The 24,077-nt window shown below is 39.1% G+C and overlaps 1 protein-coding gene across 5 annotated transcripts in view; it reads left to right on the top strand.

Moving 5' to 3' along the window:
* Nucleotides 1–22,103, top strand: part of LOC124138273 (cytohesin-1-like) — a 68,018-nt gene extending 45,915 nt beyond the window's left edge. For 3 of the 5 annotated variants that reach the window (XM_046504840.2, XM_046504875.2, XM_046504867.2), the window contains 10 exons: nt 604–722; nt 5,535–5,615; nt 7,658–7,770; nt 9,597–9,745; nt 11,822–11,933; nt 15,453–15,467; nt 18,067–18,143; nt 18,330–18,486; nt 18,914–18,983; nt 19,768–22,103. In XM_046504840.2, coding sequence (XP_046360796.1) covers nt 604–722; nt 5,535–5,615; nt 7,658–7,770; nt 9,597–9,745; nt 11,822–11,933; nt 15,453–15,467; nt 18,067–18,143; nt 18,330–18,486; nt 18,914–18,983; nt 19,768–19,852 — 978 coding nt within the window. In that variant the 3' untranslated portion in view covers nt 19,853–22,103. Of the gene's footprint in view, nt 1–603; nt 723–5,534; nt 5,616–7,657; nt 7,771–9,596; nt 9,746–11,821; nt 11,934–15,452; nt 15,468–18,066; nt 18,144–18,329; nt 18,487–18,913; nt 18,988–19,767 lie in introns of those variants that run through there. The other 2 variants (XM_046504848.2, XM_046504859.2) reach the window with 2 other exon arrangements.
* The last annotated feature ends 1,974 nt before the right edge of the window (nt 22,104–24,077 follow it).

The following is a 24,077-nucleotide window of genomic DNA, read 5'->3' as shown; positions in this document are numbered from 1 at the left end:
CGACTAACGGGATCGGGTGGTCAGATTCACTAACTTAGTTGATGCATGTCATTGATCCCAATTGTGTGGATGCTCATGATGTCAATCACTGGATTGTCTGGTCCAGACTCGATTATTCACAGACAGCCGTCATGTAGCTGTAATATTGCTGAGTGCGGCGTTAAACAAACAAACAATATTTTTACCTGAAAAAGGCAGTATGGTGGCATAATGGTTAAGATATTTGCTACCCAGGTCTGGTTTCAATCATTGCATGAATACAATGTGTGAAGCCTGTCTTGTTGTCGTCTTGGTGTTGTATATATTGTTTGTTGTTTAATGCTGCACTTGGCAATAAGTAGTCCAGCTATATAATGGCTGCCTTTGCACAATAGAGACTGGACCTGGAAATCCAGTGATTGATTTTATGAGACATTCAATCAACCCAGTTTCAGAATCTGACCACCGGATCCATTGGGACATTCTTAGCTGGTGAACTAACAAGTTATTGTCCAGAAACTCTGCTGAAGGCTATTCCTATAGACAAGTTTGCACTGGCAGACGAAGTATTTTTATTTACGGACTTGTTTCCCCATCATCTAACACGACTGTTTTGGTTTTCAGGGTATCGAGTACCTGATTGAGCACAGCCTTCTACAAGACACAGCCGATGATGTGGCCCGCTTCTTGTTCCAAGGGGAAGGCCTCAACAAGACAGCCATCGGAGACTACCTGGGAGAGAGGTAACACTAGCCAGACACCCACAATTAGTAGGCCACCATCTAGGAATGTTCAAATCAGTCCTGGGCAGTAGGGTAGCAATGTTAAAGTGTTCGCTTGTCATGCTAATGACCCAGGTTTGTGGGTCCCTAACCGTGATATTGCAGAAACATTGCTAAAAGTGCGTAAAACCAACTCAATTAGTCTTCATCTAGTCCTTTGAACAGTCTTGCAGTGTCATTCTTTGTTTGGAAATAATCCACAGGTTTGGAATTTGGAATTTGGAATTTAATGTTTTAAAGAAACACAGATTTGGCCATTTTCAGCAACCATTACTCTTTGCCAGCTTCATCTGAGTGCTTCCTCATAAAAAAAATATGACATTGCACTTTCAGCAATTCTGGCCCCTTGGTGCCCCTCATACCTGGTCCAGCATTTTCTTTGTAATGGGTTACCTCACACTAATTTATTTTTTCCAAAATACTGAATCTGCAAGAGGGGGGTGCACATTATGCTGAGGATAATACGGTATTTAAATCAATCTGATTATTTGAATCAATGAAACAACAATATTCGGCCCTAGAAGACAAAACATGGTAGATGGGGATCATGAATAAATTTGGAGAGTGTAGTGAATACAGAGCATACAATTTAATGAAAATATCCCCCAAAATGTTCATGATCCCTAACTTTGTTTGCTCAGAAAATAACAGATGTAGAATTAGTTGCATTGCATTGAAAAATGTAAGAGAATAACATGATCATTTCAAACAGTACTGGCTTCCTGTTGTTATTAATGATATCTGCACAAAAAAACATCTCCCTGTGTTTTGTCAAGCAGTGATGCATATCCCACGTAATCTCCCAGTGGATCATTGTATGACATTTAAGCTTTGTTAGATTATATCATCTTCCTAAGTATACATGGTATTCTGGTTGAGAAAGGCTTCATGTGTTCAAATCTTAACATAAACATGAAAATTCCTCAACAAACTTTTAAACAACTTTTTCTGCCCTGTGATGCTGTGATGTGTTTATTCAGAGCGCAGACTGCAGAGCTGACTCTTAAAAGCGTAACTATTTTGGAAACTTAATATGCTTTATCAGAGTGAGTTTATCCAAAACATATATGTGTCATTAGGGATCATTAAGTCTTTATGAAGGAGCTGTTGTATCCCAACCTAGAGAGGATAATGCTTCCTTGTGAGAGACCCCTACTTTTATAAGTTCTGTTGAACTTTGTGTATCCATAGGATCTGTTCGGATAGCGCAAATATTTCCACAATCTTAGTGGTTACCATTTCTTTACAATAATGGTTTGTGAACAGAAGCAAAACCTTTTCAGCTGGAAGGCCTTCTAGATATTTATTTTAATAACAGGTTTCTGGTTAATGAGTGATATTTTCTGTCTTGCCTGAGGTGAAACTTTATTTTTATTGAAAAATGGTCATTGGAAGGATTAGTTTTAGAGCTTGTGGATCAGAACAAAAGAATAGGTTTGGGAAAGCTGTACTGATGGGTACAATCACTGCAGAGTTGCGGAAAATCATACTCCAGCATATGGAGTTGAAATCAATTTAAGATTATTTTGTGCAAGTGTGCTGGTAGTATCTTCCCGAGGCAAGAGTGTTAACTGACCGTAAAAGTCCTGTTTCCACCCTTGCCGAACTAGGCTGGAATTTCTTGGCTCTATTGTTGCGCCACCAGTGCCTGTTATGTGTTATATCCCTTCTATGTTCCCACTTCTGACCAATCAGATTCCACCTCCCACATCTCTTGCACTTGCTTTAAACAAAATAGTGGCACCCAGCCTAGACTATTTCATCAATAATAACGATCTTTATCAAAACACTTGAGCACCTTGGTTAAAAACATGAAAAGATAAGAGAAATATCTGTTGACGCCCAGTTGACAGTACACATGCTCTGCAAATCCTTTAATCGAACAAATTCGGCATGGTGGTTGCAATGTTGTTTATGTACTGGATGTCGATTTCAATACGGGATTTTGATTGGACTATGCATAAACTCAGTCCACCCAAAATATAACTCCATAATTGAGCCTAGTTCAGCAAGGGTGGAAACTGAAATTTTAATGTTGGTTAGCTCCCTCGCCTCGGGAAGATGCATAATCTTAAATGATAAAGCTATCAAATTGCAGTTTTGTGTATGTCTTTTTGTGTGTGGTTTGGGGGTTGAGGTCACTGTTTATGGGAACATGAGGCAACCAAGTCTTTAAAGGTTCCACTCTGGGTTCAATTCCCCCCATTGGTACAACAGTGTTCAAAGTTCAGTAGGGTCCTAGGTAGGGCTGGGACGAGTCAAAATTTATTACCCGGGTACCCAACCCCTAATACCCGACCATACCCGGGTCCTACTCAGTATCCACCCAACCCGAGTACCCGAGTTATCTGTCTCAGCCCTAGTCCTAGGGGCCTTGAGGTATACTGTTATAGTTTTGAATCTAGGGATACCGTAAATCTTTTAATTGTAGACACTGGGATAATGATAAAGAACCAATCACTTCCATCCTCAATTTCAAACAATATACAATGTTTAAAGCCATTATTGGTTTCCACTAGATATTGCTAAGTGGCTTATCCATACTTGCTCACTGATCATGGACATGTGGGGGTAGCCCAGTGGTTAAAGTGTTTGCTCATCATGCCGAGGACCCAGGTTCAATTCCCGACATGGGTACAATGTGTGAAGCCCATTTCTGGTGTCCCCCGCCGTGATATTGCTGGAATATTGCTAAAAGCGGCGTAAAATCAAACTCACTCACTCACTGAACAAGGGATGCAACTTGACCTGAAACGCTTTTAGCCCGAACGGTGGTGATGACATGTATAACAACACCTCTAAAAAAGTCTGAAAATCTTCTGGTCCTTAGGATACTTTCAACATTAGATAACTGGCTCAGCTAGCAGGCCAAAGCCAGGTTGTGTCCCCGCTGAATGCAGTGGTATGACAGTAGTATGCATTATGGGAGGAATTGGTAAATATTTACCCCCACTTGATGGGCTGGGCCTGACCTGGGGTTCGCAGCTTTGATGCATCGTTTGGAGCCAAGTCAAGAAATATCATAAGAACCAAAGATTTATTTCATCTCAGATAAAGAAAATGAATTACGATGCCAGATTGTGTGAAGAGTTCAGAGTTACTTCAGCATAATATGTGTTGGAAGTTTTAAGGTTATCAGTCAAAACATCAAGATCGACTAGGTCTGTCAACGTTTCGCCTAAATATTTACTCCAGTTTTGTTTTACTTATGTGTTATGTCATCTGTAGAAAGGGGGCATCTCAAAAGTCCTGTTGGGAATATGTCTGAGAGTCTATGAAACCCAAGGGAGTGTACTGTGAAGAGGCTGTGTGCAGTGGCTCCCCTTGTAGATATATCAGAGGGATCTCATCACACCTGCATTATATCTCATACACCTTTCAATCATGTTTACCAAATTGACGACTTTTTCTTTAAAGTTCCTACTTACAGTTAGCACTGTGCCCCATGACTTAGAAAGGTGTTGCGTTTCCTGTTTCAGCCCATCCAAAAATAGGTTAGGTAGGTCGTTTGAGGGGGAGGGCTTTTTTCAACTTCAGTTTTATTTGAAAATTGGACTGGACTCATCACATGCGTTCATTTCTGAAAACTTTTGATTTTATTGCATCAACCCCCTGATATACCAACCATACTTATGCTAGATTAATATTTCTAAAAATAATGATATTTTGAGAATTTGGGGGGGGAGGGGGGGGGGTAATTTATCTTTTAATTTATGATAGAAAGGAGCAGAAAAAAATGTCTTCATTTTCACCTGACACTAAAGAAATCGAAACTAGCCAAAGTAATGTAGACTTGCTTTTGAGTTTTCCTATATTTTTGCAGAGTCTATATATATAATATACTTATGGCTATGTGAAATGTGACTGACTAGGGTCAGGTTTGAAGTAACAGAGAGGGAATGGTCCTGCTGAGTCCATATCAGCACCTGAGACTGCACTCGCCATGTGAAGGGACATGTGAGACGTTACATGTCAGGCAGGATGTTTAAGGTTACAGTTTATACACTGTTGTATGGATACATGATTGCTGTGTTTTACGTATAGGGAAAGAGTCAAGGGCTAGATACAGTTTTCATAATGTTGAGAAATATAAACTTGGGTTCTTAGATCGCTGGTTTAATAATATAGCCAGGAAACTTAGTCAGTGATCAGAAACTGTGTCCGTTGTCTGTTATTGGCCTGTCATTTTTTATTTGCTGGAGCTTGAGTGAAAATATAATCAGTATTTCTCCACAATGCTTTGAGCTAAGCATGAAAATATGTCATGTTTGTATTACCTTGGTCTTCTATACATATTGACAAGTGGACAAATGTATGTTTTACTTTCGTTCCTATTACTGGTGAACCTGGGCTTGAATTAGTTCCCACGATTCTGAAAACATGGACTAATGAGGATTGGGTGGCCACATGGATCGCCTTGCTCATGCTGTCAACCTCCAGTTTGCCACCAAGCCATGAGTATATACAGGTCGCTGTAATGTTTGACCGTAACTGTTTGGTGGGCATTCTAGACATTAGTGAGTAAATAGAAAAAGTCCAACTTGATAGATAACAAGTTCTGGTTTATTGCATGTTGTGATGTTTAGATGTAAAAACCTTCATCGAAATGTCGCAAAATGAGGTAAACCAGAAGTTATCCTTAAAGTTGTGTTTTCTTATGCTGACAGGAACGTAAAACAGCATGCACTCGTTTACTTGTTGATGTAGACAATGGAGGAATTCAGTGTGTTGTCCCTGCTTCGTGTGATGTGTAGTGTATGCCTTGTGTTGCAGGAATGAGTTCAATGTGGATGTCCTGAAGGCGTTTGTCAACCTACACGAATTCTCAGACATGATTCTGGTACAGGCTCTCAGGTAAGAAACTGTCAGAGAATTTTATGGAACACAAATTATTAATTAAATTTATCAAAATTGTATGCATGTTATGTTTCTATTGTGGTGAGAATTACACTGAAGGTTTTGGGTGTCAGTGGTTGATTTTCTTCAAACTAACATTGAAATCTTAATCTGAAGAGCTTCTTCGTATGTGCAACAATAAGATATCAATAAAATTCTTGGACACAGATCGACTGCCTTGGTCCCCCAAGAGATAGTCCCAAGTAAATCCTTGTATCACATTTGTTGTACGAAAAACAGTAAAAGGAGGACATTGCAGGTATATTTTTCAGTTTTCAGAAGCATACTCCATAGAAACGACATAATAGTTGTTCAAAGTGATTGGTTAACATTGGTTTACGATTGTTGTAGCATTAAGTTTGCTTTGTGGAACACAAGATCAAAGTATGTTTGACTCATCATATAATGATGTCAATTTATCATTGTGGTTGTTCATATTTCACTTTAGTATTTTGTTAATAAGGAATGCAACTGTCACTAATGAACTGTTGTCATTTTGGTCCAGAAGTTGAGACTGGATGTGAAGATAAAAAGCATAACATGAAAAAGAAGAATTTGGAGGTGCACTTAGGTCTTATCATCTAGTGCAAATTATCTAAAGATAGTATTATGAAGACAAAGCACATAAATGGCATCTCTTCAATGTTTTATGAGCAAGTGCCAGTGGCGAAGGCAAAATGGGTTTCTGGAGTATTTTTTTGGTTATAAAACAGAAAAGATTTCAGGCGTAGCCAAGAACAGATCTTTTAAACGTTATCATTCCAAACGGTGATAAACGTTGTGATTTTACCGATGCATGTGTTAATTATGAGTCTCGCTTGGAGCAGAGTCAACCGAGTTTATCAGTTTGTTCCAAACATATTGCCAGCAGTTACCTCCCCTAGCATGTTCAAACTGAGAGTTAGAACACTGGGAATGAGGCATTATCTTGAGAACGTTGAACACTGTGGCTCTGGAGCTGATTGTTCTCTTAATGTGTCGTCAACAAGAGATAGCTCTATCTGTGTTGTGGATGATGTACAGCATGTATTCTTCCACACGGATATAGAGACAGATATATCACTTGCACATGGTGTGTATTTGGGGAATATATTTATCAACTAAAAGCCTGTAACATGCTTAGATTAACCTATATGCTCCACTTATCAAATTGACCTGTGAAGATCCGGGGTAGAGTAGGTCTTCAGCAACTCTTGCTTGCTGTAAAAGGTGACTATGCTTGTCATCGTAAGAGGCGACTAACGGGATCGGTTGGTCAGGCTCGCTGACTTGGTTGATGCATGTCATTGTATCCCAATTGCATGGATCGATGCTCATGATGTCAATCACTGGATTGTCTGGTCCAAACTTGATTATTTACAGACTGCCGTCAAATAGCTGGAATAATGCTGAGTGCGACGTTTAACAACAAACAAACAAACAAAACTTATCAAGTCCTTTATGTCAGGTACCAGTCCCAAGCAAATGGGTAAAGTGAAAGTATAGAAATAAGTACATTTATAAAGGTTATCATCAGTTGTGAGAATGTTCATGGTGCATTCTGTAATGCAATATCACACATATATGTGAATATCACTTTTCTTTCTTTGTTGTTTGTTCATAGCAACATTGCTTTCATGGCAACATATACACTGACATCTTGATGCAACCAACAGTTAATCTAATATCTTGATACAGCCAATGTCTTTTCTAATATGTTTATACCACCAACACCTATTCTACTATCTACATATGGCCAACAATAGTAATGTCAAGACTTGATACTCCCAACACCTATTTTACTATCTACATATGGCCAACAATAGTAATGTCAAGACTTGATACTCCCAACAACTAATGTGATGATACTGCAGAGAGTCCTCACCAGCATTGTCATGAATATGTTTGTTTTGATTCTGATATGAAAGTATGAATACAGTAGTAACTCACTGTGTAGTGTTTGTACTGACTGCATTGTTAAACAACATTCACTCACTCACTCACTGTATTGTTGTGTACAGACAGTTCCTGTGGAGTTTCCGCCTTCCAGGCGAAGCCCAGAAGATTGATCGGATGATGGAATGTTTTGCCGAGCGATACTGCGAGATGAATCAAGGCGTCTTCACCAGCACTGGTACATACTGGCTTGTTTTACATGTATTACTTTTGTGTTGACTATACAATGTACATATGACAAATAACTTCTTAAAAAAGTACTGGATGATTTGATTTGAAATGTTATTCAAGATAAAAGTTTTAGATGAAGAATGTTCATGATGGTTGATTTTTCTATTAAATGGGTTTACTGCAATAGACTAGTATGCGTCTACTAGCAAAAAAGGTATTGTTTGGACACTAAAATATTAATTATTTGTATTGGTGGTTTGAACAGTCCCAGTCCCAGTCCCAGTCCCAATAAACACTGCTTTTATTAATCAAGTTTGTTAAATTTAAGCCATTTTGTATGTCAGAATTTAGTGCATACAGTGTAGTCTTTGTGTAGAATGGCTGGACCTCATTTCTCATATGGACCCTTAAGATACTCTGGAGGCATGTTATCTTCATTCAATTAAGATATATACTCTGTACCTATGGGCTACCACAGTTTCAGTTTGGAAGTGATGTCATAATCTTCATTTCTCTTATCACTAACTTAGCATAGACTTCTCTCACTTGTCAGCTTGCAATCAACAACCAATCAAAATGCCCCTTTGAAACAAGAGTTAACCATATTCAAAATTGTGGCCCTCAAATGAGAGAGCCATTGAAATATGTAATTGTTTCAATCTTGAAAGAGTTATTTGATGAGACTGTTAGTTTTAGCTTCATGTCATTTGAACCTGACTCAAAACAGAGGTCCAGAGCCCTGTTCCACAAAATGATCGTAGCACTAAGAGAATCATAAGAATGTCGTAGTAAGAGGATTGTAACTCCCATTCTTTAACATAGATTTTCAAAAGCCGTAGCACTAAGAAGATCGTAACTCCCATTCTTTAACAGAGACTTACAAGAGTGATAGCACTAATACAATCGTAACTCCCATTCTTTAACATAGACTTACAATGGTTTATTACTAAGGGGATGGTAGCTCCAATTCTTTAACATATACTTACGAAAGTCGTAGCACTAAGAGAATCGTAAAAAAGTCGTTGTAGTGAGAGGATCGTAACTCCTGTTCTTTAACATAGACTTAAGAAAGTTGAAGCACTAAGAGACCCGTAACTCCCATTTTTTAACATAGACTTACAATGGTTGTATAACTAAGAGGATCATTACTCCCATTCTTTAACATAGACTTACGAAAGTTGAAGCACTAAGAGACCCGTAACTGCCATTTTTTAACATAGACTTACAATGGTTGTATAACTAAGAGGATCATAACTCCCGTTTTTTAACATAGACTTACGAAAGTTGAAGCACAAGGAGACCCGTAACTGCCATTTTTTAACATAGACTTACAATGGTTGTATAACTAAGAGGATCATAACTCCCATTCTTTAACATAGACTTACCAAAGTTGAAGCACCAAGAGAATCGTAACTCCCATTCTTTAACATAGACTTACAAAAGTCGTAGTGCTAAGAGGATCGTAACTCCCATTCTTAAACATAGACTTACGAAAGTCGTAGCAGTAGGAGGATCGTAATTCCCAATCTTTAACATAGACTTACGATGGTTGTAGCTCTGCCCTCACTTTGTGGAACGGGTCCATGGTATTTATGATAATAAAATAGAGATATGATACACTGGTTAACTGAGGGTGCTCCAGAGGTAAGACCCTGCTCATGGTTCCTACATTCAATCAAGTAACACTGATACAGCCAAGTTTACTACAGACATGAGAAGTTCCGGCAGGTTGGGCTAGTGTTTACACAGACTGTACAAACAATCACTGCCACAGGTAAACTATGTCCATGGTGATGTCCTCAGCCTGTGACTGACCATGCTGTTGTATTTCAGACACATGCTATGTGCTGTCCTTCGCTATCATCATGCTGAACACCAGCTTACACAACCCCAGTGTCAAGGACAAACCCACAGCCGAGAGATTCATTCAGATGAATCGGGGCATCAACGATGGCGGGGACCTGCCAGAAGACTTACTTGTTGTACGTAACCTTCATGAGATTGTGTAACCTGTGGATTGTATGGCAGAATGGGCTGCCGTTATCCCATGATTGTCAGTGAGTGAGTGAGTGAGTATGGTTTTACGCCGCTTTTAGCAATATTCCAGCAATATCACGGCGGGGGACACCAGAAATGGGCTTCACACATTGTACCCATGTCGGGAATTGAACCTGGGTCTTCGGCGTGACGAGCGAACGCTTTAACCATAGGACTAATGAGGATTGGGTGGTTAGATGAGACCTGGCTGATTGTGTGTCAGGAATTGTTGCTCATGCTGTCAGTCTGTGGACTGTCTGGCTCAGACTTTATAACTTAAGGGTGATAGTGATTTGGTTAAGATATTGCTGTGATGGAAAACGATATTCACTCTGCGTTTAGGATGTGGTGTGCTTGTCACAGTGATGACAAGGGTTTTAGTCTCCATATAGGTAAAACAGGAAGCCCATTTCTGTGTCCCGTGACATTGATATGGCTGGAATGTTGCTGAACGTGCTGGAATGTTGCTGAACATGGTGTAATATTATATTCAGCCACTGAGAGTGAAGAATGTGGAAGTCACTCAGCACTTGCGTGAATAATGGTAACCTGAAGGCAAACTCCTGGACATTAGAAATGTATTCTAGCCTGAAGGATACTTTAATTACTCAGGGAAGAATACTTCCGGGCATGGAGAAGTGTGTCCTATTTTACCAAGGTGAAGGGTCTAGGTTATTAGACCAGAGGACACATTTTCCGATCTGTGTCTGAGATTATAAACATTAATAGTAGCTGCTTCCCCGAGGCTGTTCTTCCCTGATAGTTAGTGATAACCCATGTCATTTGTACATAGACAATTTCACATATAAATGCATTTCAACATTGTTGGGTGTAACAGTTCTTTGCAAACTTGTTTATAACTATCTACCTCTCCAACAAAGTTGGTGGGGGATATAGAAACCGGCTCCATCTGTCCATCCGTCTGTCACGTTTCTATCCTGGAGCAGAACTCGGAAACCATGAGAGATAATTTTACAAAACTTGGAACACACATTCACCATATGGCGTAGATGTGCTTTTTGCAATTTAGGTTTCCCCTGCATTTTAAATATATTTCATATGATTTTTAAAAATTTGGACAAAGTTTCATATTCGGAGCAGAACTCGAAAACATCTTTATAAAACTTGATACACACATTCACCATATGGTGTAGATGTGCCTTTTGCTATTGATGATTCCTCAAAAAATTTCTTTTATGTTATATAAATTTTTATTAATGAGGACTTTCTGTATCATATTCCTTACTCTGATAACTATCCATAAAGGGCTGTAACAATACCTATCAGTTTAACAATGCTCTACAATACAATTCATCCAAAAGTGCTCAGGGATACAAAATATTCTTAGCCTTGACATACTGGAAGATGATTATAACCTTTGTTTATCATTAAAGTCTTACTATTTGTACAAAGTTTAATGGAGATGTTATACTGTAGCTCATGTATTCTACCTCTTCCACAAGCAGGTGGACACACTGATAATTGACAATGTCACATTTGATTGCACATATGATTGACTTTAAGATTGGACAGTGGGTGGGGGATATAGATGACTTCATCTTCTTGTTTTCTGTATTTAGATTTAAGATGGATGTAAGACTGAGAAAATATGAGTTATTCAAAGCAGTGGAATTAATTTCATTTAAATTTATGAAGACAAACCACATTTATGTCGACCCGTGAAGATCCGGGGTAGAATAGGTCTTCAGCAACCTATATTTGCTCTAAAAGGCGACTATGCTTGTCGTAAGAGGCGAGTAACAGGGTTGGGTGGTCAGGCTTGCTGACTTGGTTGATGCATGTCATCGATTTCAATTGCGTGGATCTATGCTCATGATGTCAATCACTGGATTGTCTGGTCCAGATTTGATTATTTACAGACCGCTGTCATATAGCTGGAATATTGCTGAGTGCGGCATTAAACAAATATATAAACAAACCACATGTATGTCATTAACTCAAGGCTGTAGTATGATACGGTACACATGACACCTGTCATGGAACTTCAAATATTGTTCCAGAGTTTGTACGACAACATCAAGAAGGAGCCATTCAAGATCCCAGAAGATGATGGGAATGATTTGATGCACACGTTCTTCAACCCAGTCAAGGAGGGCTGGCTGTGGAAGCAAGGTCAGGGTCATGTTCTAGTAGCTTCGTCAGCTTACGTGTATCAATTTGTTCCTTTAAATACAAGCGCAATATTATAGGGCTGAAACAATACACCCCAGTCCCAATATGATACATATTACCACACCTTGTACTTGTCATGACAACATAGTCCCCACCACTTGAAATAGAATCACGTAACTTTGTGATCATTAATTAACATAGATAGCTACATAGGTGCTAAAACTTATTTCGTAAAAACAAGCCATTCCGCCAATAGGAATATTACTCACAGCAATGAAAAAAATTGCAAAGTGTGCTTGCATCATTGAGTTTACATCATTGAGTTTTGATCACGTGGTTTCAATCCAGGAAAGAATAGACAGTCAGGTGACTGCAAGAGGTTATATTTAGCAATGACCTTGGTCAATTGTGCTTTAAATACCGGTACTACATCTGCTCGTGTCTTTCTTTCAGTTTCGTGCTTGTAATTTACATGCACTTACATGCTGGTAAATATAGTTGCTCGCAGTCGCCTGACTGCTGATCCTCGTTCAGATTGTAACCAAGTGACCCAAACTCCATGATGATGTTTAATGCTAAGAAATTTGACATTTCTTGAAATGTACACATTGCAATTGTTTTCATTCTTGTAAGTAATATTCCTTATCGGTGGAATGGCTTGTTTTCACTTTGAGTATTAGTTAGCGCACATGATCTATCTTTGTTGATTATTGTTTTCGATATTTCGTGAGTCTATTTCTAGTGGCAAGGACTGTAGCATTGGTCCCCAGCAACCAATGCAGGACAAATGGATCGGGGGGTCAGGTTGGCTTGGTTGATAGCGTGTCATCATACCCCGATGGCGTGGATTGTTCCAAATATCAATCACCAGATTCTCTGGTCCAGACTTGATTATTTACAGGCTGCCATCATATAGTGGTAATATTGCTGATTGCAGCATTAAACAACAAACTTTAAGTTTTGTTAGTTTTGGATAAGAAAAGGTATATTTGAATAGTATATTAGTAAATCCCAAGGACCGAGGATTCCCCATATTTAGTCGAAAATAAATTAATTAATTAAAATAAATGACACCTAAATATGGCCCATCATATTTTATTTTGGCAAGTATGATATTGGCAAAGTGACCGTGGATTTGTTTCAGTCCTATACTATTGTCCTTTCAAGAATGGTTCACATTAAGTCGAATTCTATTAATTGTGCTTGATAATGACTTTCAAAATATATCCAGTGTGATTAACAATGATCAAAGAATGGTGTTGTTTGTATGGATGTTAGTGTGAGCCAGCATGTCCCCTGGATGGATGTTTCCTGTAACGGAGCCAGTGAGGCGTTTCCCTGACAACACTCTATACACCCTTCAGTAGTCTACTACACCTTTCTTCATATCTCAGACCACCGCCGCATACTGAACTGACTGCATGAGTTGAGCCAGGACTGCAGCACTGTAGAACTGTAACACTGTAACACTATACTGTAACACTGCATCACTGTAACACCCTTCTGTATTACTGTGAACTAACACTGTATACTTGTCTCCTGGTGGAAATAATTGCGCTTTTGTGAGGAGGACCCATATCTTCTCTTAACATCACAAATACATTAGAAATGTATTGAAACCCTTTGCAGGTTACATTTCCTGAAGAAATTTACAGCTTGAGGAAAGGAAGTTAAGAGCGATAGTTAGTATAGCTATTGGATTATTCAGTTGCCTCATCAGGACAGAGGAAGTTGTATTGGTTTTTGTAGCCACAAGTTTTGGGACTTCTTTAGGCCCTCATGGTTAGTGTATCTAATACATAACCATTAAAAAGTCTTAAATAGGATGAACATTTTTTATCAAAGGTCAGGTTTCTCTAAAGGCCTTCAGCCAAAGAAGGATGTTAAGAGTTATTGAGTTGATTTTAACACCGCTTTTAACAGTATTCCAGTTATATCGCGGTGTGTCAGCTTAATGTGAGCGGAAAGACCGAAGTGATGCAGGTCTCAGACGTTTACCACTTCGGTGAAACCCACGAGCACGGGTATGGTGCTGACAAACCTAGAAACATAATTGGGTCGAACCAGGATCTAAGGATGTTAAGAAAGCTCATGATGAAGAACATGTTGCTGTTAGGGCAGAGACTGAAGCCCCATCAGATTTCTTACTTGTATATCTTTGGTGCATTTTGAAATCATGGATGGGCATGGACATTGCCGGCATAGGTTACCTGACGTATCTTTTTCTTCTTATGTTTGACACCCATGAAGGTCTTCAGCAATCCATGCTTGTCGTAGAAGGCGACTAACAGGATCGGGTGGTCAGGCTTGCTGACTTGGTTGATGCATGTCATCGTATCCCAATTGCGTGTATCGATGCTCATGATGTCAAGCACTGGATTGTCTGGTCAGATCATCGTCATATTGCTGGAATATTGCTGTGTGCAGCTTTAAACAAACAAACAAAGAAGCATACAAATCTTATGTCTTTCTGCGTGCTGGCCTCCTCTTGAAATGTGTATTAGGTCACTGTAACCTATTTTTCATGAGTAAAAGAAGCAATACCTTGACTGTTACATCCTAGTGTTAACTTCTTGTAAGGGATTACAAAGTTTAGAATGAGCCATGCTTCCATCAGAGTTTTGAAGGATTGTTCACCCGGTGCAACTTACATCATCTACAACTCGTGTAACTTCAAACTCTCAACATGCACCTGAGAAACATGGCTCCTTTCTTCTTTGGGATATGGCTCTAAAATTGGAAGTGATCTGGCAAAGGTCAAGGTCAGGGTCATAGTGCACATGGTGAAGGTCTTTCTGAGAGAACTGATCAGATAGAAGTATGACTTCATGTTTGGGATGGCTAACCTTCTGTACCTGTCTAAATGTCTGTGATATACTTACCAGTACCAGCTATTGGTGTGCTGTTCTCTCCGAGTATTCACCAGTCAACTTGTCCAGTGTGTTATTGGACCTTGCGGGCAGTAAATCCTTCATATGAAAAGTTGGTCACATTGACCTACTTTTGAAGAATGGTTCATTTTTGTAGATTTTATTGTAGATCTTTCTGTTGTAGCATTTGACCATGATCTGCTTTTCTGCCTTTTGATTTCTTTAGGTTCGCTCAGGCTTCAAAGGACTTGAATTTGGCAACCGTTGTAAAAGCTTTAAAACAAATGATGAATACTGTTTCACATTCACATCGTTTTGTTTTTTATAGACCACCACACTAACAATAGCCCCATATCTATGTTCATATGCATTGACTTGTGTATGCTTAAATTACCCTTGAATGTCATGGCATATGATATATTTATATATATAAGCGTATACCGTATATAATCTTTGTGTGTGATAAACATTTCCAAACATGCATCACAAACTCCCAGCCCACTGCCACACTGACCTAACATGAGTTCAAAAATAGCTCATACACCTGTCACTTTGAGCTGGACGTATGTTTGAATCTGCTTCTCGAGTTTGTTTTGGACATTGTTTGAACTATCTTTTTATTTGCTGTGTTTTTATGTTGGGGCTACAGGTACGGCTAAGCTGAGTAAGTGTCCATTCACAAAGCCTGATTGACAATGCATCAGTCTTCTGCTACAGTTCTTACTGTGTCCATCGGTTTCTCCATCTTCTGTCCACTTTTCTACTTCTTCCATCACATCCATTACTTCTCTCTGTCCGTCATACTCCTTCTTGCAACCATCACAGACATCCCTACTTCGTCTCCACGTGTTCATGTTATTAAGTCTTTTTTTATGCATTTATTCTGTGGATGTGTTTTTGTTTCGGAAGAAGAAATAAGAACAGTTGGTTTTCAGCCAAGGACATATGGATTGTTGAAAGGTTGGTGGCCTGCTTTTTGGGGCAACCAAGTGGCCAACCTTACCCTTTTGTAAAGATATTGAATAGAGCACCATCATATGTATTCTTACTGATCATACTCAAGTATGTCTGAGAACTGAGAAAATATTTTTTTCTTTTCTTTTATGCCCCAAATAATATTTATGATTTTATTCGGGTTTGAATTCCATCTGAATACTCGCGATTTAATTATTTTTATACCTGTTATTTTATTTAGAAATGGCTTTTTTGACAGCTGAACAGATGTGTTTCCCTTCAGTGTAACAGTTCCTGGCTTATGAGCTCCAACACAAGAACTTCCTGTGTGGAAATATGCACACATCAACTCATGTTGACATTCATAGCAGAGCTCTCAGCAGTCATGTAGTTGCAGTATGAACATACTGTCCTTTGTTCAGAGTTAGACGTTAGAATTGGTCTTCAGCAACCCATGCTTGCTGTAACAGGCGACTAACGGGATTGGGTGGTCAGGCTCGCTGACATGATTGATGCATGTCATCGTATCCCAATTGAGTAGATCAATGCTTATTATTTCAGTCACTGCATTGTCTGGTCCAGACTCAATTATTTACAGTCCGCTGTCATATAGCTGTAATATTGGAAGGTGCAGCCCCAATGTTGACCCGGATCTTCGGCGTGACGAGCGAATGCTTTAAGCACTAGGCTAACCGACCGCCCCGACTACTTTGGAAGATCAACCATCACTGATTAGTGTATTGTCATACTCGTAAAGTGTATAGAGTTATTAACCCAGGCTAACCAGTTCAAGACATAATCAATGTATCATTTAATTAACACAATGGAAGTGTGAAATGAAGCATAGCCTTAGGTGTAGCCAGTACCACACCTGAGTGTCTTGCTGCAAGACGGAGTTGGTTGGCCAGAACAAAGTCTGATGAGTGTGTCATTGAACTTGGAAGTGACAATGCTCATTACCTTGGTTACCCTGTGCCAGAGCATCGTAAGTGTACCAGGATACCTCAACATCATTAAAATCAGGTCTTAGTTCTCGCTATCGCTAAACAAAGATCGGAGGACACCCCATTAGGGGTCATGTCAGAACGACCTTTCATCCGACCAATCAAAGCGTGGCTTACCAGATCATGAAAGTGAAAGTCGGAATGTGTTTTCTAATCATGCAAACTCGAAAACGTTAACACGGTGTATTCCGAACGACAGTTACGGCCCGTACGGCTGATTCCGTCAAAATTATCGTCTATCTTTCGCTTCCGTGGGATAAACAGAACGGAAGAGGTGTTGCACAGTACGTGGGAAGCACTGCCATACAATCTCAACCATATATTAGACATTCCGGAATGTTCATTTGTTCAGTTTTCAAAATTTTAATCGAGAACTGTGTCAACATATTTTTCAAGCATAGTCTGAAATGGAAGTTGCCAGGTTGAAACGAGTGAGCACTGTAAAGCTCGAGAACGCTGCTTTCTAATTGGCTGATATCGACTTCTTGTTAGTCATTTCAGTGGTCAGTCAAAGGCCGTTCTGATGTGACCCATAATGGGATGTCCTCAGCTCTTTGTTTAGCAGCAGCGAGAACTTAGATCTGATTTTAATGAGATTGCAGGATACCTTGACATACCTCTGGCATTGCTGAATGTGACGTTAACCCCATTCCCTCACTCACAAGTATTATTTCTGTATGTGCAGACCAGCATTAGCCTGAGTCACGGATCTCATGGGCAGCTATCTTCCTCTGTTTATGCCAGTTTCTGATTGATTAGAGAGTATTCAGACAGGATTAGTCGCATGTCGCCACAGCAGAATTAGCTACAAGTCAATGCTTCTCAAGAAGTAATTCAGCATGATTGCTGCTTGTAGTTGCCTTTATAATCATGGCTTCTTCAACCCAACCCAGAGTTTCTGCTTTGACCCGGACATCGGGATTGACCCTGATTAAGACCAGAATATATGCATGAAGCAAATAGCAACCTCTTTCCTCATGTTTCTGTTTGCAAGTATCATCATTATCAACATGGTTGAAGCAGTGGGACAACGGTCAAATAAATAATGTACGATGGCATAAAGTAGATCTTGCTTACGTAAATTTTAATAAATGTGTTTAGTAAATGCAAGTAGACGGTCATGGAATTAAACTTACTCATATCAGATTTTATCGATTATGTTTCAGCATTGCATCAACCAGACTGTCAAAGGGAGACAATTTACATATCAAAGGGAGATAATTCATTGATAACATCTGCATTCAAACTTGTCATTTTTTTTAGAAATGTTCTCTTCTTTTCACCTGATCCTTTGTTCTGTTGCAGGTGGTCGCTACAAGAATTGGAAGAGGCGTTGGTTTATCCTGAATGACAATTGCCTGTACTACTTCCAGTATACTACGGTAGGTCACTTCTGGAATAGTTTTTAATCTGTTTTGGTAAAAACATCAAGCTATCATAATAAGAAGAAAAATGGAGATTCTCAGAACCCTGATGATAAGTATGCGTTACCTAGAGTGGAATACTAGGAATTTGGACTAACAGTTTCAGTGCTTGAGTAATGAGTGTGATAAACGTTGATTTGCCAGGACAAGGAACCAAAAGGTATCATCCCCTTGGAGAACATCCAGGTACGAGAGGTACCCCAGGATAAAGCCAACAAGCCCAACTGCTTCGAACTCTACTCAGGGGGCAACGACATTATCAAGGCTTGTAAAGTTGATGGTGATGGTAAAGTGGTGGAAGGTACGAGCTTTGCCATGTTTTGAATTTTGTTTGTTTGCCTTCAGCACCTTGAAAAAAAACTGTGAACTTGTGAATATTTGAGTCGAAGAGTCTTAGTTTAATAGATTTTAGTGTTGATAAGGATTATTATTGAATATGGAGTTGAATGATTCATGATTTTCTTGCATTGATACTTGTGAATTTATTTCATCTGAGGAACTCCATATCTATTATTAAGTACCATTCTCTGAGCATGCATAACCTTATGTAAATTTCTAGAAGAGTATTGTATTCAGTGTTCGACATTTCTTCTCTATCTCCATGTTGAAGCTTGGCACTTCAGTTTTTAACCTAGGACCCCTACAATTAAAGGCTTTGAGTCCCCTGGAGCCAGGTAAAGGTAAAGGGAGACAGTGATCTCATATTAATGTATAATTGTTGATTCCAGGTCGTCACACTGTATACCGCATGTCTGCCAGCAACACCGAGGAGAAGGAGGAATGGATCCGATGCATCAAGTGAGTGAGGGGAATACTTGTAGTGTGTGGGACTCAGTAGTAACTCAGTCCTCCTTTGTCCAGGCTGTTACATCTCCATTCTATGGTGATGAATACCCTGGACCATTCTACACCATAGCTGCATGTCGATAGTGAAATCACAATCTCCACGTCTCCTCATTTAAGATTTACAGTATTGAATAGATCACAATTCATTGTGTTCTTACTGATCGTACTGATAAGTGTCTGAGAATCGAGAAAATATTTTTTATCCCGGTTCGCCCCGATTATGTTTCTAGATTTGTCAGCACCATACCCGTGCTCGTGGGTATCACTGAAGTGGTAAACGTCTGAGGCCTGCATCCCTTCGGGCTTTCCTCCCACATTAAGCTGACACTCTGTGATATAACTGGAATACTGTTAAAAGCGGCGTTAAACCAACTCACTCACTCACTCTCTCTGCCAGATCTGGCAAACCCTCCACAGGGGGTCACTTTGGGTGCGGGGTAGGATAGGTGACTATGCTTGTCGTAAGAGGAATGGAGAATAGTAATAAATTGGAGATTGGATACACGTTAGTTCCCATTCCCCAGAATGGTGTTACTATTTATGTTGCTGTGAACGCCTACAACATTGCTGATGCAGAATTAAACAATGATCACTTACTCACTCACTATTGGTGTGTGTGGCAAACATCTTTGTCACGACTGAATTTGTTCCAACTGTATTTGACTAAATTTGGTCATCTATTTATTTTTTATAAGTGATGTAAATATGGCCTAAAATGTAATTTGTTTCTTTTCAGGATGAGTATTAACGACAATCCCTTCTACGATATGTTGGCTGCCCGACGTAAGAATGCCACTGGGACAATTTCATCCAGGAAGTAGTCTGGCCAGTCCGACGCGCCAGCACATCGCAGGAAGACAAGACTTGTAACCCTGGAGTCATGGATGTTTGGTTTTAAACTTCATTCCTTACATCTACTCCAGTTCAGGAGAAAAAATATTGATCATATTCTTATGGCTTGCTATTGAAATGGTGTTATTATGTGCAGTCAAATTGTGTAGAAGTAATGTGTAGGTAACACCTCAGTCTTCCCAAAATGATTTTACTTGCGATATATTCCAGACGTCGGTATGCAAGAAGATTTAGCTGACTTAATGTGGTTAAATGTTTATCACAAGAACTTTTAATCAAAAATGCTGGAATGAAATGATTGGAAAGACTTTTCACAAAATCCTGTGTATATTGGTGTGAGAGTTTCTCAGCAGAATATGAACATCTGACTGGATATGCACTGTGTGGAGCTAGCAGTGTAAACTTGATTATATCAGTCAGGCTGATGCCTTGAATGTATGGAGGAACATGGGAGAACGTGAAGAGAGGCGCAAGTTCTGGACATGTTGCTGGACACTGGCATTGATGTAGATTTGTTATCATCCTTGATTGTCCAGTGTACTATGTCTCCAGTCTATTATGATGAACACCAAGGGTAACTGAGGCTGATCTGTAGTATAATGAACTGATATGACATTGTCATATTGAAGATGTAATTGTGAGGGATGAGGATGCCAGTTATATATGGCAGTGTAATTCGAGATTGGGTTACTGCAGCTCTTTGGGTCATCGCAGCAACCTGCGCTATGTGACTGGGTACAAAAACAATAATAATAATAATAATAATAATGGATATTTGCAAGGTGACAAATCCACCAGCTGATGCATGCTGGTAGGTACCGATGGTGCACCCTGGGTTGACAAGAAGGCTGTGCCGCACTTAACTACAAACAGGTTAACAGGCAGAATGCAGCAGCTCTGCTTGAAAAACATATTTTTTAATATTTAATGTGAAGAACCTGGAACATACATCTACATTGACACAGGAATTTCCTTATTTAAAGTCCAGGAGTATAGTCAGGTTAAGTCATATGATTTCTGGCAGAGATTTGTGATGAATATGTGTCTATTTGTTATTAGTCAATTGAGTTTGATTTTGTAGAAATCGACATCTGATAGTGGTTTTTTTGGTTAAACCCGTACCATAAAGTATTTGCTGTGTCTGATAACGATTGCATGTTTTTCTTATCAGGACTTATCAAGTAGTAAGTTTGTGAAATTAAGTCAGTGTACCAGTGCAAATTTTAATGTGCAATTTTCCGAGCTGTCAGTCGAGCTGAATGTTGAATATTTCTGCTGTAACTGTATTGGCAGATTGTGTCAGAAATGTGACACTGATACTCCAAGGAATGACAGATAGAGTTTCTCACTTGAAATAGCGTGGAAGTCCTTTGTTTATCACTGATTAATTGCCAAACACGTATGATCTTTCATAACACAGGAACGGTTATTCACAAACTGCAAAATGATGAAATTGTTTATCACTTGTTGTTGTCAAAGCATACAACCGGACTCTATGACTGACAGCTGTCCCCATGGGCGGTTCCATATTAGAATAAGGTTTCCAGCAATCTATGCTTGTTCTATGGGTAATTTGGCTGATTGTGTGTCATCATACCAAATGATGTAGATTGTTGCTCATAATATCGATCACCAGATTGTTGGGTCCGGGCTGCTATTGTATCGCTGGAATATTGCTAAGCGCGGCATTACACACACAAACAAATATCTAGTGGCTGTGTGCACCAAGTCTGAAAGATAATCTCGCAGCTGTTGTATAGGCATTGTTCGTCGCCAGCATGCATGAATAAGCTCATTCAGTGCGCTGTTAGGTAATATTGATCTAAAAGAGGTGACCTAGCCACCTAACACAATGTCATGCTCTTACACCATTCATCTTTAACAGGATACAAGTTTTTTACAGACTTGTTTGCTTCTTCTCATCACATAAACACTTCCCTGTTTGCGGGAGACATGTCCATTTACTTTTCTCAAAGAAGGATATATTATGTATATTACCTTGAACTGTATATAAGAACTACTTCTGAATGGATGAAATCATATTTCAGTTGTTATTGGAATACTTACTAGTAAGCCTATTGGCATACATAAGATCTAGCTTTCGTTTAATCATGTAAATCCACCTGTCCCAAATGTACTTATGTACATTGTGAATTAAGTCATTGTGGTTTGGCCATGTGCAATCTGAAAGAAAATTTAATTGATTTTGTGAACAATCCTCTATCAGTTGACATCTCAATTGTTATTATACTATATAATTATTGATTCTATCATTCAAATGTTCTTCAGCACTGTGTAAAACTTTACCTAGTGCAATGCATTCACTTGTTACACAACTTGCTATTTATAACATTCAGCATCCATTGTTTGCACTCCTCATCACTTCACCATGCTGTGTATAGCGACATTTGTCTCCAGATCATTCTCATCACTCCTGGCTCCATGTCGAAGAATTATTTCATAAATATGATACCATCACATATGCATTCTCTGCCTCAGTGGTGTATATTTATGAGCAATGCTAGAATTTATTGTTTATACATGGTTGGCTAAGATTTGTGCTTGTCATGCAGGATCAAGCAATAATAAACTATCATATGAAAGAGTGATGGAGGTGTATCATTCCTGTCACTCTGTTCTTCGATGGTCTTAGTGTAGAACCCTTTGTTGCTGACCTGCTGATAAATGGCAGGATTATTTTGCTAATGAAACCATACTCATTCAATCACTCACTCACTCACTCACTCACTCACTCATGGTCTAAGGGTCTTGTCAAACATTCACTCAAGATGGCAAATTTTGCCCTTATTTCACACACACACACACACACACACACACACACACACACGGAGACACACACACACGGAGACACACACACACACCATGTGTTACCATGGATGTCTCACACTTCATGAAAGATTAAGCACACTGTTCAGTCATGTGATTACTTCCTTGTTGTTTCCTATCAGGAAGACATTTGACACCAGAGATTACCTGCAAAACACAATACTCACTATGTATGCTTTTGCCAATTATTGTGTTGTTAATTTATTGCCTCGTTTGTACCATATAGTTAAGGTTAAATAGATGGTCTTCTAGGTTAAGTTTTAGAAAACAATCAAGCTCAATTTAATGTTCTTACACAGGTAGAAAGGTAGGAATCTTAATGAATAAATCAATCTTTTTCTGGGTTATTAAGAACTGCCTTAAATTCTTTATATTTTGTAGTCAGTTCTGATTAATATAAGTCAACAATAATAACTTCACAAACTGCTTATTTAATCATTTAAAACACACACCATCACTTGTATAATGAACATACGTTGTTTAGTCACTAGATATGAAATTTGGACTTATTTTTAACACTGGGTTAAACCTTATTTAAGCTTGATATTTTTAGATCGTTCTGATGATGTCATCATGTATTGTTGGGTCTGACCATCACAATGTTTTGTACAGATATGATGAAGCTTTCAATAATCATACCATATTATCCAAAGTACTTACATATACTCAACCACAGAATATCCTACCAGCCCTTACATTCTTACATCTCACCAAGCAACATTGAAAAGACCTTGGAAGAATTCTATGTCACTGTAACTGTTGGGTAGGATGTGGCATGAAAGAGGATCCTGTCAGTACCATGATTGCTGTGAGATGCTCGAGTTCCCCGTGGGCTTCATCTTGTCTGTTCTGTCTTCTCTGCCCCTGTCCCTATGTCTTCACTTGGACATTGTTATATTTATAGGTGCTGATCTAGTCTGTTGGTTGTGGTGTGACAGTGACGAGGCAGAATGTGGGTGACAGATTATTGTGTTTTGTAAGTTCTGTAGGAACTTGTGCTTCGCCTTATTCCTAGAAAGGAAATTGGAAATTCTTTATTTTGAAATTGATTTATTTATGCAGGATTGAGATTTCATCTTAAGATGTTTCTGAGAAGAGTAATTAAGAGTAGAATCAACACTTGTTGGCTGTCATATTTTTATTGTTCTGGTCAACTACGTCTGAGACATGCTGTCAGATTGATGGGGAGGTTAGCCTAGTTGTATAAATATTGACTGGGGACACTGAAGAGTCCGGTTTTGATTCCCCACATGAGTACTATGAGTGAAGCCCATTGTGGTGTTACTGTGATACCTCCAGACTATTGCTCTTAACACATGACAATATAATACAAAGGAATAATGTACT

Source organism: Haliotis rufescens, unplaced genomic scaffold, assembly GCF_023055435.1.
Source record: "Haliotis rufescens isolate VD_foot unplaced genomic scaffold, xgHalRufe1.0.p SCAF_40, whole genome shotgun sequence".
Taxonomy (NCBI): domain Eukaryota; kingdom Metazoa; phylum Mollusca; class Gastropoda; order Lepetellida; family Haliotidae; genus Haliotis; species Haliotis rufescens.
The sequence above is the reverse complement of the archived record's forward strand: the minus strand, read 5'-3'. Positions and strand labels throughout refer to the sequence as shown.